The following is a 15,527-nucleotide window of genomic DNA, read 5'->3' as shown; positions in this document are numbered from 1 at the left end:
ACACATTCAATATAATTGTATTATCCCATCACAGTGAGAAGATACAGATGGGGCTGATGACTGTGCTGAAGCATCACTGGTTAGAAAATGCAGAGCACAAGATTAACTGTGGCCTAGCCCAAATTCAGTATCTGCAGATCTACCGAGAGTAGCAATAATTAATCTAGAGGAGCCCTCTGACAGAAATCCTGCTTTCCAGAGTGATCTCAGCTGTCTTTTAGTGACATTCCAACTTTACACATGGCCACACACCTTTTAAATGTTTGCTGATCCACACATTCAAACCTGTATATTTAAAATTATTTAACTGACTTAGGAAGTTGGAGCCCATACCACAAACTGACATTTGAAGAAAGCTGTTCATTTCCAGAAGTCTTCCAAGCACAGTTCCTTCAACAAATCTTACAGCTGAAACCTAGACAAATAGAGGTCTGACTCCTAGTTTTTACTCTCCAGCTGCAGTTTAGGGGAACATTTAAGAGCTACAGCAAACAGCTTTCAAAGCAACGTAAGAACACCTTAGTTTTGAGTGCTGAAAGACTGCAACAAAGACAGTTTAGTAAGGCTAGGATTACTTAATAACATAAGAAAAATGCAAGAAATGAATCTTGAACAGTTCAACACTGGCTGCTGCCACATGATGCATCTCACACCTATGGCACATCGCCACTATAAACCCTACAGAAAGCATGGAATCAGGAAAGGTGGCCTCAGCAAGGCAGCATCCCAGTTCCTATCATTATTACCATCCAGAGGGATAGACTGCATATAAACAAAAGAAATCCAAGCCCCAGCAAAACACCAACACCCAAACCAGTCACACTGTGATGGAGGGCTGTCACGTACATCCTAAGCTTCACTTAGAAGTATCTTGTAAAGTGACTGGTAAAATAATTTGTCCCAAACAAATGCATAAATAGACATTTATATATACTCTATAAATAATACATTGATGTTCAAGAACTGTACTCTAAATTTGTAACAGCACAAGCATGAAAACCCCTGCACACACAGGTGTGAAAGCAAATGATGCCCAACTGTCACAACAGCATTTCTGCAGGCTTGGATTTAAAAATACACATTATTTTTTTAAAGAATCCATTCTATGCCATTCTATACCCACATCAGAAGACATCTAAATATGGCACCAGGAACACCAGGAAGTCACCACAAAGCACACTGTGTATCAAGGGAGACGGTGCTTCAGCAGAACACTGAGCTTAAACACCTGCCTTGAGAAGATGACAGAACTTAATTGTTCTTCCTTGGAGAAGCAGCCTATCAACCCACTACAATTATCCTCTGGTGCCAATACAATCACGCTGTCTTAAACTAATTAATACGTTAATTTATGTAAAAATATTCATAATTTGAAGTGGTTTGCTATTTCTGCTTGAATGCATTTCACACCAAAAGCAAACAAAAAAAAAGTGATATATCACAGCTTGGTCTTACACAAAAAAAGCCAGTGATCAGGCTTGTGTCTGTTAAATATTCATTAGGGAACACAGAAAGCCACAGGCATCAAAACGGGGGACCATTTGCGTATTTACTTTTCCAAGGCTATCATACAATGGTCTTCACACTGCTGCATTTAAACTTCATGCAAGGCCAGCAGTTTCTTTCAATAGCTCCCAAGCCCAAAACCTCATCCTAGAGTTAATCAAAGACAAGATTAAATGTTAAGAAAGAAACCTGTGGAAAAACACTAAGTGAAGCAGCGAATGCTTTCTGCTACACAGGTTCCCTCAGCTAATACAGCACATCACTTGTTCCTAAACTGAAGTACATCCAGCTAGTGAGGTACAGCAGGGCTTCATAACTTACTTCTTGAACAGTACCCTAAACATTTACAAGAAACTTGGAAATAACTAAGAACCACATTGCACCATCCCAAAATGTAAACAACTTCACATCCATATTATATAGCAGCACACCAACAATTAGAAAAGGCCTCACAACCTTTCACTGCCATAAAATGTGTTAGAAAACAGACCATATATGAAAAATTACACTTTGTCATTTTAAACCAGAACTTAGTGGACAAAGCCCATGTAGCAGCGGACTTCAATAGTCCATGCATCACTGGGAAGGAAACTGAAAGAGCCCACTGACTACATCTCCAGAGCAGGTTATGCTGCAGATGGAACCACGGGAAGTCCCAAGAAGCTCAGTAGAGAAGTACTGTACTACAGGAAGAGAACTGGAAAGCGTTTTCTCGAGTTCTGACAAAGTAGCTGTCGGTGCCCTGGTGCTTCGCTTCCTAATCTGTAACCTGGACAGATACTTACCTGAGCTGGAGAGCACGTGAAACACATCCAGAAAGAAGGGAAGAGCCAGAAGTGCCCAACTTAAGTTTTACACAAATAAACGTTAAACAGAGCCAATTGTTCCTGCTTCTTCCCCCACTTCTGGAGTTATGCTAGAACAAAACCTGGCACCATGTCAGGGAAGAGACTGGGACACAGAGCAAACAGATGTTTCACTCAGTTGATAACTACATAATTGCACTGGATTTGGCTGGGACAGTTACATTTCTTCACACTAACATTCATGGGGCAATAGTTTGGATTTGTACTGAAAACAGTTGATAACCCATGGATGCTTTGGGAACTGCTGAGCAGTGCTTACACAGCCTCAAAGCCTTTTCTGCTTCTCAAGCCACCATGCCAGTGAGCAGGCTGGGGGTGCACAAGGAGTTGGGAAGGTACACAGACCCCAGCTGATCCAAGGGATATCACAGGACATCATGCTCAGTGTATAAAGCTAGGAGAAAAAGAACGAAGGTAGAACATTCAGAGTGATGGTGTTTATCTTCCCAAGTAACTGTTACATGTGATGGAGCCCTGCTGTCCTGGAGATGGCTGCTCAACCATAGGGAGTGAAGAATTCCTTATTTTGCTTTGCTTCCACACACAACATTTCCTTTATCTATTCAATTTCTTTACCGCAGTGAACACGTCTTCTCACTCTTTCCCTTCTGATTCTCTCCCCACATCCCACCAAAGGGAGGGAGCGAGTGGCCACATGGTGCTGAGTTTAACTGGGTTAAACCATGACAGAAATGGATCCCTGGAACAGTTAGTTTGTTGGATAAACAGTAGTTTATAAGAATCTTTTTTGTGTATTAAACTGAAAAAGCCCCTAAGCTACATGGCTGTGGATTTGCACTGGTGTTACAGGGACATGTATTTGCTTACAACTGCAGGTAAGGTTTGTCTACTGAATGCAACTTCACAACATCACAGTAAAATAAGCAGTGAAATAGAGAGCAACTGCTGCCCACATTGGCCTTATTACTATGCCCTGCACTCACCCTACATGCTTCCATCTCAAAAATATATCCACTTCCTTCGATGAACATTCATACGCAACAGAATCAAGTAACACTGTGACTCTTATTTAGAGGGAAAGGAACCCGTTCAGAGCAGCACAGTAACACATTATGAGGCTCAACTCACTCACTTGGCATTGCTTTCTGCAGCTTCCTCCTTTGCTTCCACATCACCCTCACATTTTGTAGACTTGTTCTTTTCATCCATCCAGTCAGAGACATGTTTAAGGGCACATTCTACTGTTGATACCATGTTCTGGACAGCTTCAAGTTCCTCTGGAGATGGATAAATGGTTGAATGTTTCACCATTACATGGCGGTCATCATTAGCAAAAGATCGGATAGATCTCTGTTATGAAGTGGGAAACAGGGGGGGGGAAAAGAACAAAGTTATTGGATTATCAATAGAAGGACATTGCCTGAATGGGAATCCTCCCTGACAGACGTAGGACTGTGTTTTATGACGATCATTGCTTATAATCATGCAGGAATGATTCCTTATGTTTATTTAAATACATTTTAAAAAGAATAAGAAGGAAAGCAAGCGAACACCAGTGCAAAGATCAGCACTAAGCTGGTAAAATATCTAAGACCTTGGGTGGGTTGTATGGCACCTGATAGGAGATGCCTAAATTCAGCTCTTCTAGAACCCTTTTACTGGCTACTAAGAGGAACAGGCACATGTGGAGCACAGTTTCTGTTTATGTCTACCAAGCACCTCTGGAGCAGTTTATGTTAGGATGAGATAAATTGTGCATTAGAGGGATGTTTCCCCACTCCCCCGCGTGTGACCACACAAGTCTGAACCACAGTACAGGAGCTGCTACAGACATCTAGAAATGAAGCAACCTGAATTTCACCCTCTGTTTGGTACCTCCATCATCAGTGGAGGCTGTGACACTGTGTGTGCCAGGGACAGATCAGGGAGAATTTAGGTGTGGGACTAGACAGAACTCTACACCCACACACGTCTAGAGGCGGATACAAAATAGGGTCAAGACCTGTAGAATGCATTAGTTTGCAATGGCTAGAAGTGGGATTTCTGCTGCTTGTCCTCTCATGACTCCCCCCCGTCCTTTTCTTGTTTTCACTGTTTATCTCACTTCTCCCTGCCCAGCTTCTCTTTGAGAAGACGGCATGGTCTGGCTGGTTAATTAAAGAGTGCAAAAGCAGGGAACAAAAAACCCCGAGTTTCATTCCCAATTTCATTAAGTGTCTGACTTCCCTCATCCTTTGACTAGCCTCTCTATTTAGATTAAGCTTTCAAAGCCAGTAGAAATCACTTAGGCTCTGATCTTGCCCAAAGGAACAACATCTCATGGAGATATAAGCTGTGAGCTACAGTACTGTAAGAAAGAGCACTCCCTACCCTGGAATCCTTGCAGGAATTAAGGTGTTCCTGAATTTCAGCAATCTTTGTTGGCTTGTGTCAACCTTCAGCAGCTGGATGGCTCAGAGCAAAGAGAAAAGCCACTTTCCTTATCCCAAAAGGTAAATTATTTCAAGTAGGGACATTCAGAAATTTAGAATTTAGGTGAGTGCTGACTGGGTAAAGAACATGGACAGGGCAGGCAGGGAGAACATGGACAAGATCCCCATTTTGTAAAAGGCACTGATGCTCCCCAAATAGAGTTCTGCATATTCTCAAAGTGCCAAGTGCAGCCACCTCTTCCCTGTTTATGCCAGAGACAATGGCAGCACGCCTTAGAACAAGGCAATCAAATAACCATTCCCTTGTCGTTTTGTTCCTGCTGCAGATGAAGTCATAGGCAATACGTATTGCTGAGAGCAGCTAGGCAAACTGCACAGGGATTTACAGAGGCATGAATGAAGATGAGGCTAAACTTGTAAGGAAAGACTGAAATAATGTCTTACAAAAAAAATGTAATAAAAATAATAGGAAGAGATCAGAGTGTCAATTAGAATAGTTTGCAGTGAAACTTGGGAGTCCTGAGTGATACTGCTGAGGAAGGTAAACTTAAATGGTTGGTTAGCTTGTGCTGGGAAGCTTATGCTTTGCTACACACTATCCAGATGGGACTATTTTGATCTGAACAGTGACCCAGACCAGCTGTGATCACAGCACAGACCTCTGGCAAGAGCTGCTCTAACTCTTGTTCTTTATAGACACACAAACCACTGCTGAAAGCTTCCCAGATCCTGGAACCATGAACCGAAAACCTCTCTTCCTCCTACACATTAAATACCTTGATCGGGTTTCATTTTCACCCCTGCTTTATGGGTTTGTAAAAGTATGCACTCTTAACAACAAAAAAAGAGCCTTTCAAGGATGTCAGAGGCCTCTGGGTTGAATGCTTAAAGAACTGGTCAGGATTTCCTGGCTTACTGCATTCACTGGGTCCCTGCCATTGAAGGGCAGTGTGACATCAGTCCCTTCCTAACTTTCAGGCTCCTACCCAAATGGACAATTGGGGTAGTAAAAGAACCTCATCAGCTGGGGTCTGGTTTTATCCCCAGAACTTTCATAGGCTGGAAAATGCTTCCAGGAGGTCCCTCTTGTGGCTTATCTGCAACATGGATACAGAAAGAAGCTGCAGTTCAGCAGTGAAGACTGACAAGCTGGATTCATTAACTTCCCCCCCCCCCATCTCTTATCTCATAAAATACCAATTAGGAAAACCAGTAAAACAGGAATAAATTAGTAATTCCTACATTAGAAGAGATTTGTTTCTTTTTCTAATAAAGGGAGACTGAAAAGATCAATTCTTCACTGCAACTTAGGCCAAACAGAATAGCAAAAACGGAACACTTTGAAATACAGTATACTGACAACCCTGCTCTGACAAGTGTTCTTCCACCCTTTGTGCTTGTAACAGGTAAAAGTCTTCTCTTAGATAAACACAGCCTATCAGCAGTCATCAGCTACACAAACGTTAGAGAACTGCATTTAAAATTGCATTTCTTCTCATTTCTGTTCTCTCAGTAACAATCTTAGAGGATGTAAAGACACATAAATGTGCTTAAACTGCTCTCCACAGGTATTTTTCAGGAACTGGGTGGGTGTATTGCCTTTTGTGACTACATCTTCAGAATCTTACCATCACAATACTTCATACTTGCACAGGTTTATGAATTCAACATCTCAGGCATTTCCAATTCACAACCAATCCCAGGCAGATAAGAAATGACTCTTAAATAATATACACCAGGTGTATTCAACTACACGCATTTCAGCCACACTATTCACAAAGTCTGCATAGAACCAAATTCAGTCCCACAAATACAAGTCATCAACACTTGCTTTTGTGAGGAAGAGGTGAATATCAGGATTTGGTTATGCAATCTGCAAGTTCAAGGTCACTCATGCTGTTCACTGCAGCTTGCTAATGCCAGTTTTATTAGAAAACCTTATGAGCATCCCCTTCATTCATATTTAATAATTCATGTAATGCAGGCTCACAAGACAACTCTGGTTTTAAGAGGCTGAGAGTGTATCAAACCTCATTTGCTTTGCTCAAAGCATGCACTACCATCCCCAGTTTAGTGCAAGGTCAGAAAATCCCCTTAACTCTGGTTTCATCATGCCCCATGCAAGACTCTCAGCAGAGAATATTCTTAATATCCTGTGAAAGATGACAGATACCTACCATGGTTTGTTAGTGTTTCAGCTCTCTCTCCCTCCCTTTCTCCTTTTCCCTCCTCCTTGGTGTCTTGGCTAAGCACTGTTTTGCCTGACAGAACCTCTTCATAAGCCTCTCAGTCCCTTGACAGCTCAAGAGTTCATACAGCCAAGATGCTCTGGGAGTCACTGTCTGCAATTCACCTGTAAAAAGAGAGAAACAACTTGAAACCAGAAGAAATGGCATGTTAATTCCAGTAAGTGTTCATTGCAGCATTTGGAGTCAAACGCTGATTAAAGCGAGCAGCTTCAAGATGGGGAGGCAGCCACTGATCCATTTATTCCTGAACAAGCAGATGTCACTGTGGAAAGCAACTTTTTGTGATGTGCCCACACGTATGTAACGGTTTTCCCATGCCAGTTAGAGCTTATCTCAGTGTGGTTTGTCAGCCACCTGGCAATCCAAGCTTCTGATACGAGGAAGACAGGATATCCAACATCTCAAATATGCTCCATGTGAAACCAGCTCAAGAAGTCTCTATTTTTATGTCGCATGCACATAAAAATCAAACACACTGTATTTCATTATCTAAAAGAAATTAATCTGTTAAAGTCTCCAGTGCAGCCCTTGATCCTGAACGTGTCAAGATGCTGATATTAGAAAAACTAAGACTTCGGGTGGCAATAGCTGTAAGTGGTTATTTAGAGGGACAAGCGCATTATAGCAAACTGAAGATATGACTTGTGAGAATGCTCAGCTGAAATCATCCACACCGCCTTTCCTGCCCTTGCACTGCTTTTCACAGCACACAAGAGCAGCCCTCTTGTACTAAACTAGGAAACAAACACCAGCACTGGCAGCATAAGGAACTGCAAATAAATGCTCTGTAAGACAAGAGAAGAGCAGGATAACAGCAGGTAATGTGACAGAGAGGAAAGCATAAGCTCATTGCATAGCAAGACAATCTAGTCCTTGCAGAAAATTCCTGTTTTCTTTTCACTGCACATATTGTTGCATCAGCTTTTTAGCAACGTTTTAAAGCAACTGGGAACCCAGTCAGTAAATTGCTGCAGACTGACACACTCAAATGTTTTCCTTTTCTCCTGTATGCCGATTCTCCTTCTCTAGCAATATGTTGCTTATTGTCTGTCAGAGAATCCTGACATTGTTAGAGATTAAAAGCATGTTTGGTAACAGCAGAGGGATAGGCAAGATGACTTGAAAGCTGAGTAGATGCTTAAACCTCAGGGGTGTGACAGGGAATAATTAAACGTTGCATCCCATAGAGATTTGAACATGCCGAGGGAAAGGGAACAACAAATCCTGCTTCACTATTTTCCTAGTTAAGAAATGAATTGGGTTTACAAGACCAAAAGCTTTGGCAGCAAGTGCCTAATAGATGTTTGTATCTCACACCACATTTAGGATGTAGAATTGAGTAAAACAAAAAGCAGCCAGACAAGAACATTGTGCAGGACCCTGTCTGCTCCAGCAGCTGAAGACTGCCAAGGAAGAAACCCCAAGGGAGTTAAATGCAGTCATACTAAAAATACTTGGGAAAAGCAAGCTAATGAAAACCCTGAAGGACCTCACTTCTGATCACAAGGGCTTTACCCTACCAAAGCATATTAACACTCTACCAAATTGCTTCCCAAAAGACATCAAGAAGGAGATGGTCTCTCATAGGACCAGATTCGTCTCTTAAGAGATCCTGAAACCCAAGCAGAGGCAGCTGGGAGGAAAAATAAGCAAAGATTACTTCTTTGGCACTATTTATTCTATGAGCCAGTCATAATCTCTTCCACATTCAATAGCCTTTCACCATTTCCAGAAGCAACCAGACTCTTTATGAGGTCTTTTTGGTTTGCTTTTCTATAGTAATAATAATATGCTTTTGAGTCAGCAGATGGCAAGCTAGAGAGACTTTTATGAGACATGTTTCTAGATCATCTATTTCAAATTAGTTCTCTCTTCAAACTAAATTCCAGCTCTCTTCACATGCTCTTCTTCCCCAAGACTCCTACATTTCACATTTTCAGTTTGCTATCTTCTCTGGTAACTGTAACTTGGCAATTCCAGGCAGAGAGAAGGGCACTGAAATGTGTTGCTGACTTCAGCATATGCCCAGTACAATGTCTCTAGACTCTGAGCAACACTCCAGCCTGGCCTCCCTCCGAAGACTACTGCAAGCTGTTGCTTATCAGCATGTACAGTGTATTGAAAGCAGATGGACAAAGATCGCTAGCTGAGCACTTTCTGGTGCTGCAGTCAGTTGCTGAGCAGACTGTCTCAGGGCACGTCTACAAACTACCCCACAGGCTCTGGAAACAGACATACCTCAGGGTGCAGTTCTCATTGCTGAGTGCTCTTTGAAAGCTTGAAGCAGACTGAAAACAAATGTTTCGTAGCTATGACAGGGCTTAATCTACTGGACAGATGAAGCAAAACCACCAACACCTTTCAACACTGCCTTAAGTGAGTAGTAACCGTCTTGTTTTCAAGATGGGCTCAGCTTCCAGTGACAAGGATGAGTTATTGAAGGTATTCATGAGTTTGATTCTACCTGGCCTGTTTCTCACCAGCGAATGGTGAGACAGTACGTACCCAGCTGAATTATGAAGGGATCTTTATTATAAAGCACAGACAGCTGGAAAGAAAAAAACCCTGAAAGTTGAGTTGAAGCTTATATATGATGCCTTTCAAGTCATTAACATCCTAAGAATATCTCACACAAATGTGCACAGGAGTGAAAACCAAATATAGTTCAGACTTTGAGAGAAATTTTTCAACAAAAGCACTAAACAGGAGGGAGTTTACTGTAAAAGTGTAGACACAATATACAGAACAAAGTACACTTGACAGCATGCAGAATTAAATTAGGGAAAACTAAAATCAAATCTGCTCAACCATATGGACTAAGGCAGCAGAACATAGCTCAGCACCAAACACATCAGAAAGCATTATGTGAAGTGAGCAGCAATTCCATAAATCCAAGAGTATCATTTTACTACCAGGCTATAGCAGGGAATTTGTCCCTCCATCCTCAGGGAGGTAACAGCTGATGCCTGGACTAAAAGGCACAGTATTACAACACATGGTTGTTTTACCCCAGGGCTGCCACCCACACTCACAAGTCCTAGGACAAGCTCCTAGTGCTACCACAACCTTTGTGACCTTGAGAAAGTCACTTTACCCCTGCATCCTGTGGCCCTGAAGTGTGAAACAAGAGTAAATACTTGCTGCCCCCAAACCAGGTCAGCTGAGTAGAGTCTGCAGTGGGGTTTAAAGTCACTGGGATTTGACACATTAGAAATGTTATTAAAACATCATGACAGTCTAACAGCATTTCCATTAAACATCCCATCCTTCATGTAAGTTTATGCTTTGGCACAAGACAAACAACGCAAAGAATTTCAGATGAGGCCTCTGTAGCAGGATATATTCCTGCATCTGGCGAGTGCGTTCCCAAGAGACAGACATTTAAAACAGCCAGAAGTAATGAATATGCTTCAGTACCTTCGAGCACTTGTGAAAAGTGAAAAAGCAGGAGAAACAGGTACTTGCACTCCATGGGGACTGGAATGTAACATCAGAACTAGGGAGCTATAAGCTTCTAGAAAGGAGAGACAAACTTTGGCACCCTGATATCCCCTTGCAGCACAAAGTTATGTTGCATGGAATGATGAGGAGGAAACCAGGGTCACTGGACTCCAGTCCTGCAAACCCTCGCTTCAGTGAGCTGCTCTTTAGGCAACTGGCCAGGCCATGTAGAACACCATGAAAATGGGTTTTAAATGCTACATCAAGAAGGCACATGCCAATGATATTCAGCTGAAGCATTAAAAACACCCTCCACCCTCCTAATCTACCCTTATACCAGTATCTGCCCATGAGAACTACAGTTTACAGTGTAAACCACCCTAAGATCACTCAAAGTTCATGTTAACAGAGCAACAAGGAAAACTAATAACAAACCTGTATTTCACACAGCCGAAGGTGTATCAGACACAGTAACAGAACTGGAATTCACATCCCTTTTTTCTTACCTTTACCAAGGCAGACTAAGAAGTTTGAAACTCTAAACTGGAAGCTTACTTTAACTTCTGCTTTGCATTCAGGTAATTTCTCGTCACACCGTCCAAAGTGCTGCTGAAAATATGTTGTTTTTTTCTGCAGTATAATTTTATTGCTGGCCTTCTGCCAAGAGGCTTTCTGGCAGCATCTCCCACAGTTGGAAACTGTGTATCTGGGTCAGAAAAGACAAGCCGCTTTTCAGAACAGCTCAATACATTTGGCAGAGATGCTGATATTGTAATTGAACTCTTTCAGCAACTCTTTTTATGATGTACCCAGACACCAAACAAAACAAGATCTGCAGTGTTGATTAATGTCAAAATAACTGACAGAGAAATATCAAAATAGTTTTCCCTCATGTTAAAAGTATCAACAAACTGAGGGGAGCAGATAAGAAATCCAATTCATGAGGATTCAGTGAGAAGCACAGGGCAGAGAAATCCACAGAGTATGACTGACCCTCCACTTGTGCAGGTATTATTTTAAATCCAGACTCCCTGTACACTGCACAGAGCTGGTTTCTTCATTCTTCTCCACCATAAGAAGAGAAATCCTTAGCACTCATCACCATGTAAGTATTCTGTAAAGAAGTGCAATTGTAACACTGGGATGCGTATTTAATGCTGCCCTGCTTCCAACAATACGCTCAACATTCAGTTTCACCTGGAGACTGTACATTCATAGGAGTTTTATTATTATCCAGGTAATACAATTCATGGCAAAACTGTATCTGGGTTCGCATTGAGAAGAGTGGAATTTTCCAGCCAAATTAATAATTACAAAGCAACACTGCAGTTAAAAACCGGGAAGGTACTTCCCTCTGGCAAATCCCCGCACTTCATACAACAGATACTTGCATGTGGCATTACTCCTGCCTGTTCAGCTCTCACAGTGTTTCAGGAAAGGCTCCTGTGCTCAGGAATCTCTTAGGAGCAGCCTCTGTCAAGCAGCCCCAACATGCACATTTAATAAGAACCAAAGACAGGGCAGGCACATACTTGATAAACAGATCTGGAATCATGGACAAAGAAATCAAAGTCATCTTTGCATGGTCCACAGCTCTGGCAGTGCTCACAGCACAAGGGAAGCAGCTGCCCAGTCGTCAGCATGGAAGAAACTACAGAAAGAGCTCCTGGAGGGATTTCGGCTGTGCTGAGGACAGACATGGAGAGAGAACCTGGGGACAATGGGTTCAAAGATGCCACAAAGTACTTGTAAAGAACACATGGATTCTCCTCCAGATTGTAGAGCAAGGAATGAAAAAGCAACCAAAATAAATCACACTGGTGAAGTAGTTGAAGTTGAAGAAATAATGCCAATCAGTTAATCTAGATTAATGCCTGAAGGTAACAGGAAATAGGGATGTGCAGAGCATAGCTCATATTTTTAGCTCCTGGAAAGAGGGTGAAGAAAAGATGGTCTAAGGGGAAATCATCACTAGCCTAACAGGAAGGTTAAAAATGGAACACGGAGGCATAGTGTGAGCATATATACAATCACTTGAAGAAGAAAATGCTGCAGCCTATATAGAACCACATCCAATCTCAGAAAGAAATATGCATTAGTAGAAATAACCACAGATAGCAAATTGTAACGTGTAACAAAAAGATAGTTTTGGAAGGAATATAAATCCTTCTCCTTTATGATTCAAGCTGCTCTTCACTAGTGAGGACAGGAAGATACGTGATCAAACTCACCAAGTGCTCTTCAGAGCAGCACACCAGTTGCAGTCCTCAAGGTATTTCTTATATCTATCTCCCTGCAGATTTTTATGCAGCCTCCTGTCCCCCAACAACTGCACAACGCCCAGCACACCAGTCCCAGCTAGTGCTGAGAGTCTCTAATGAAACCTTGGAATGGGTCAAGATGCAAGACTGAGCAGAGATAGAGCAAGTGCAAAGGAAAAAAAAGGTTTAAAAAGTGGCTGGTTTTAAATTACAAATTGACACATGAACATTAATAGTTTCATGTATTTCCTGCTCAACCAGTCAGAAACAGCCCAAACTGAACTGCCTGTAAAACCGAGCACTACAGCAACCAAGTTGTTAAAGGGAGCACTTGGCAGGTGTCTTAAAGAAAATCACAGATTAGATAATACATCAATAATTAATAGCAAAGTATTCATTTGGGACAAGGCAGAAACCACCAGTGGATTCTCTGTGAAACGTTAAACTGACTTCTATCATCCTAACATAGGCATTCCTGTTCTTCTGGCCAAACTGGACAGTGCAAACCTGCTGCTACTTCATAGCATGCACCCATTTGTGAAGCAGCCATAATCTGACATCCACACTGAAGATCATCTGAAGTTCCAAGATCAGGTTGGATGAGGCCTTGGGTGATAGGGTTTAACGTGACATGTCCCTGCCCATGGCAGGGGGGTTGGAACTTGATGATCTTAAGGTCCTTTCCAACCCTAACTATTCTACGATTCCTAACAGACTATATTCATTTACAGTTGAAGAATTAACTAAATTAATAAAAAGTATTACATTACACTGAAATGACACCATCTGCAATGTCATTCATCCAGAGACAGACCTGGTTTAAGCAAAATTCTGGATCCGTGATTCAAATTACATCATATTCTCCAAAAGAACCACACAAAGCAGATCAGTGCCATGCTAGGCTTCTCGCCACACAAGCCCTGTCCTGCACTCACATCCCAACACTAAAGCTTTATAAACCTTCAAGACTAATAAACCTTCAACACTAAAGGCTTATAAACCTGCTAAATATTTTCCCTGTCGTTTGTATCCACATCCTTATCTGCAAGGCTTCTTTGCTCCAGAACCATAGTGGGAAACAGCCACAATGTTTAAGGGATTAAGAACAGGGACACATTCCTTCCACAGCACCCTTCTGCTCAACTGAAATAGCTGCAGTCCCCCAGTTTCTTCCCTGCTATGATTCATATCCCATAGACTGTAGGTTGACCTGAGCTGCAGCCTATCAACTAACTACATTTGATACACACAACCAGGATGTGGAAAAGGCCAGCAAGATGTCACTCTTCCATCAAGAAGAATCCATCTTCTACAGAACTGTGAGAGGCCAAAGGCACACACATGGAAAAGGCTAAAAATCATGGCATTCCCTCACTGTGGTGGTAATAAATAAGAGAGAGACTGGAGAACAAACTGCCCTACCAAAAAACTAGATCTGCTTGTATTGGTGGTTGGCACTTTTCATCAATTCCATGAGGCAACAGCAAAACTAGTTGTCCCCTGTTCTACATCCCAAGCTAAATCATATCTTGGTAATTAGGAAGATGAAAGAGTAAAGCAATGTGGATCCTAAACTTGCGTGGTAAATAAAACAAAATCAGTGCTTTTTTCTTACAAGTAATACAGTGTGAATAATTGAGATTCAGTTTTTCTACTGTTTACATCAAGTTTCAATTTCAGAGTATTAAGAAGCTTTTAAGAACAAATGCTGTCCTGACTAAAGTTTCAGCAAGCCTTAATGCTGAAATTTAAGCAACATTTTCTCCTCTTGAGTTTCTTCCCATGTCAATATGTAAAGAAGCTGGCATTTTCAATATTGCAAATCCACACTGGCTACTGTGCACATCTGCCTTCCACAGCCAGTTTAAACATTCATAACTCTGCACTTAAACACATTTTCTACTCTGCCACTCTTGCTGCTTCAGTGCCTTTTTGGTTAGTTTTTAATTAAAGGGAGATAATTTCAAAGGATTTGGAAGAGAAGAGCACTACACTCTGCAAGCACCGTGCAAAGAGTGTACTACACTGTGCAAGCACCTCCTCCATGACCAGACTTACACCACGTTTTAGTTCCACTTTGACTACTGAACAAATCCACTTTAATTTTTACCGCCTAATCGGTTATTTTGTCAAAGAACATCTTGTCAAAGATCCTAGGTTACTTTAAGCTTCTTTAAGGTTTTTTCCTCTCATCCGTCCAACCCTGTTATTTTCTGTTTGTTTTTCTCATTCTGTGTCCCAGATTATTATTTCCAGGGAAGCCTGAAGCCCAATGTGACAACCTGTAATGCCACAGAAGCATCTGAAACTAAATCTGTAATTGTGGTCTTGGGCTGTTTCAGAAACCAAAACTTCCTCCCTTGAAACACTCTTCCTTTGCAATGCTGCAGCTCTGACCTGTACAGTCTCAGCAGCCCAGAGGAGCAGCGTCTTGGCTGCTGCACCACTCGGGTCCTCATTCCCACCTGCAGGGCCTCACCACAGCCCTCAGCTACAGCAAAACCAAGCTTGCAGCTTAATGAATGAATTGCTTCCACATAACTGACTTGCAACTGACTTTGCAAGCCATTCATACAAAAGAGAGGGGAAAGGAGGATTTTTAGTAGAATTGTTTTAAAAAGCACATGTTCCATAAACCCAGTATTGAACGCCAATGAATCGGTGTTAGTAATGGAAACATTTGGAGTGGGAAGAATGACAGAAACAGAGATCCTATCTGCCAGGCAGGGGCTACCAAGTTTGATTTAGATATAGTTGAAGAACCCGTACAACAGAAAGCACAGGGAATATCTCTCCAGGGAACAGTACCCT

At 41.9% G+C, this 15,527-nt stretch overlaps 1 protein-coding gene and 1 long non-coding RNA gene across 13 annotated transcripts in view; one reads left to right on the top strand and one right to left on the bottom strand.

Moving 5' to 3' along the window:
* STRBP (spermatid perinuclear RNA binding protein) overlaps positions 1–15,527 on the bottom strand; it is a 56,386-nt gene that overhangs the window by 25,214 nt on the left and 15,645 nt on the right. For 8 of the 10 annotated variants that reach the window (XM_057409009.1, XM_057409014.1, XM_057409008.1 and 5 more), the window contains exons 2-3: positions 6,943–7,118; positions 3,466–3,683 (exon numbers count right to left, since the gene is read on the bottom strand). In XM_057409009.1, the coding sequence (XP_057264992.1) occupies positions 3,466–3,683; positions 6,943–6,945 (221 nt within the window). In that variant the 5' untranslated portion in view covers positions 6,946–7,118. Of the gene's footprint in view, positions 1–3,465; positions 3,684–6,942; positions 7,119–10,961; positions 11,195–15,527 lie in introns of those variants that run through there. The other 2 variants (XM_057409011.1, XM_057409018.1) reach the window with 2 other exon arrangements.
* Positions 1–15,527, top strand: part of LOC130598990 (uncharacterized) — a 71,604-nt gene that overhangs the window by 41,404 nt on the left and 14,673 nt on the right. The gene's annotated exons all lie outside the window — the stretch shown is intronic.

This window comes from Pezoporus wallicus, unplaced genomic scaffold, assembly GCF_028554395.1.
Source record: "Pezoporus wallicus isolate ANWC-B61680 ecotype Strahan unplaced genomic scaffold, APGP_CSIRO_Pwel_v1 contig_8341, whole genome shotgun sequence".
NCBI lineage: Eukaryota > Metazoa > Chordata > Aves > Psittaciformes > Psittacidae > Pezoporus > Pezoporus wallicus.
Note: the sequence above shows the minus strand (reverse complement) of the source record. Positions and strands in the feature narration are given on the sequence as shown.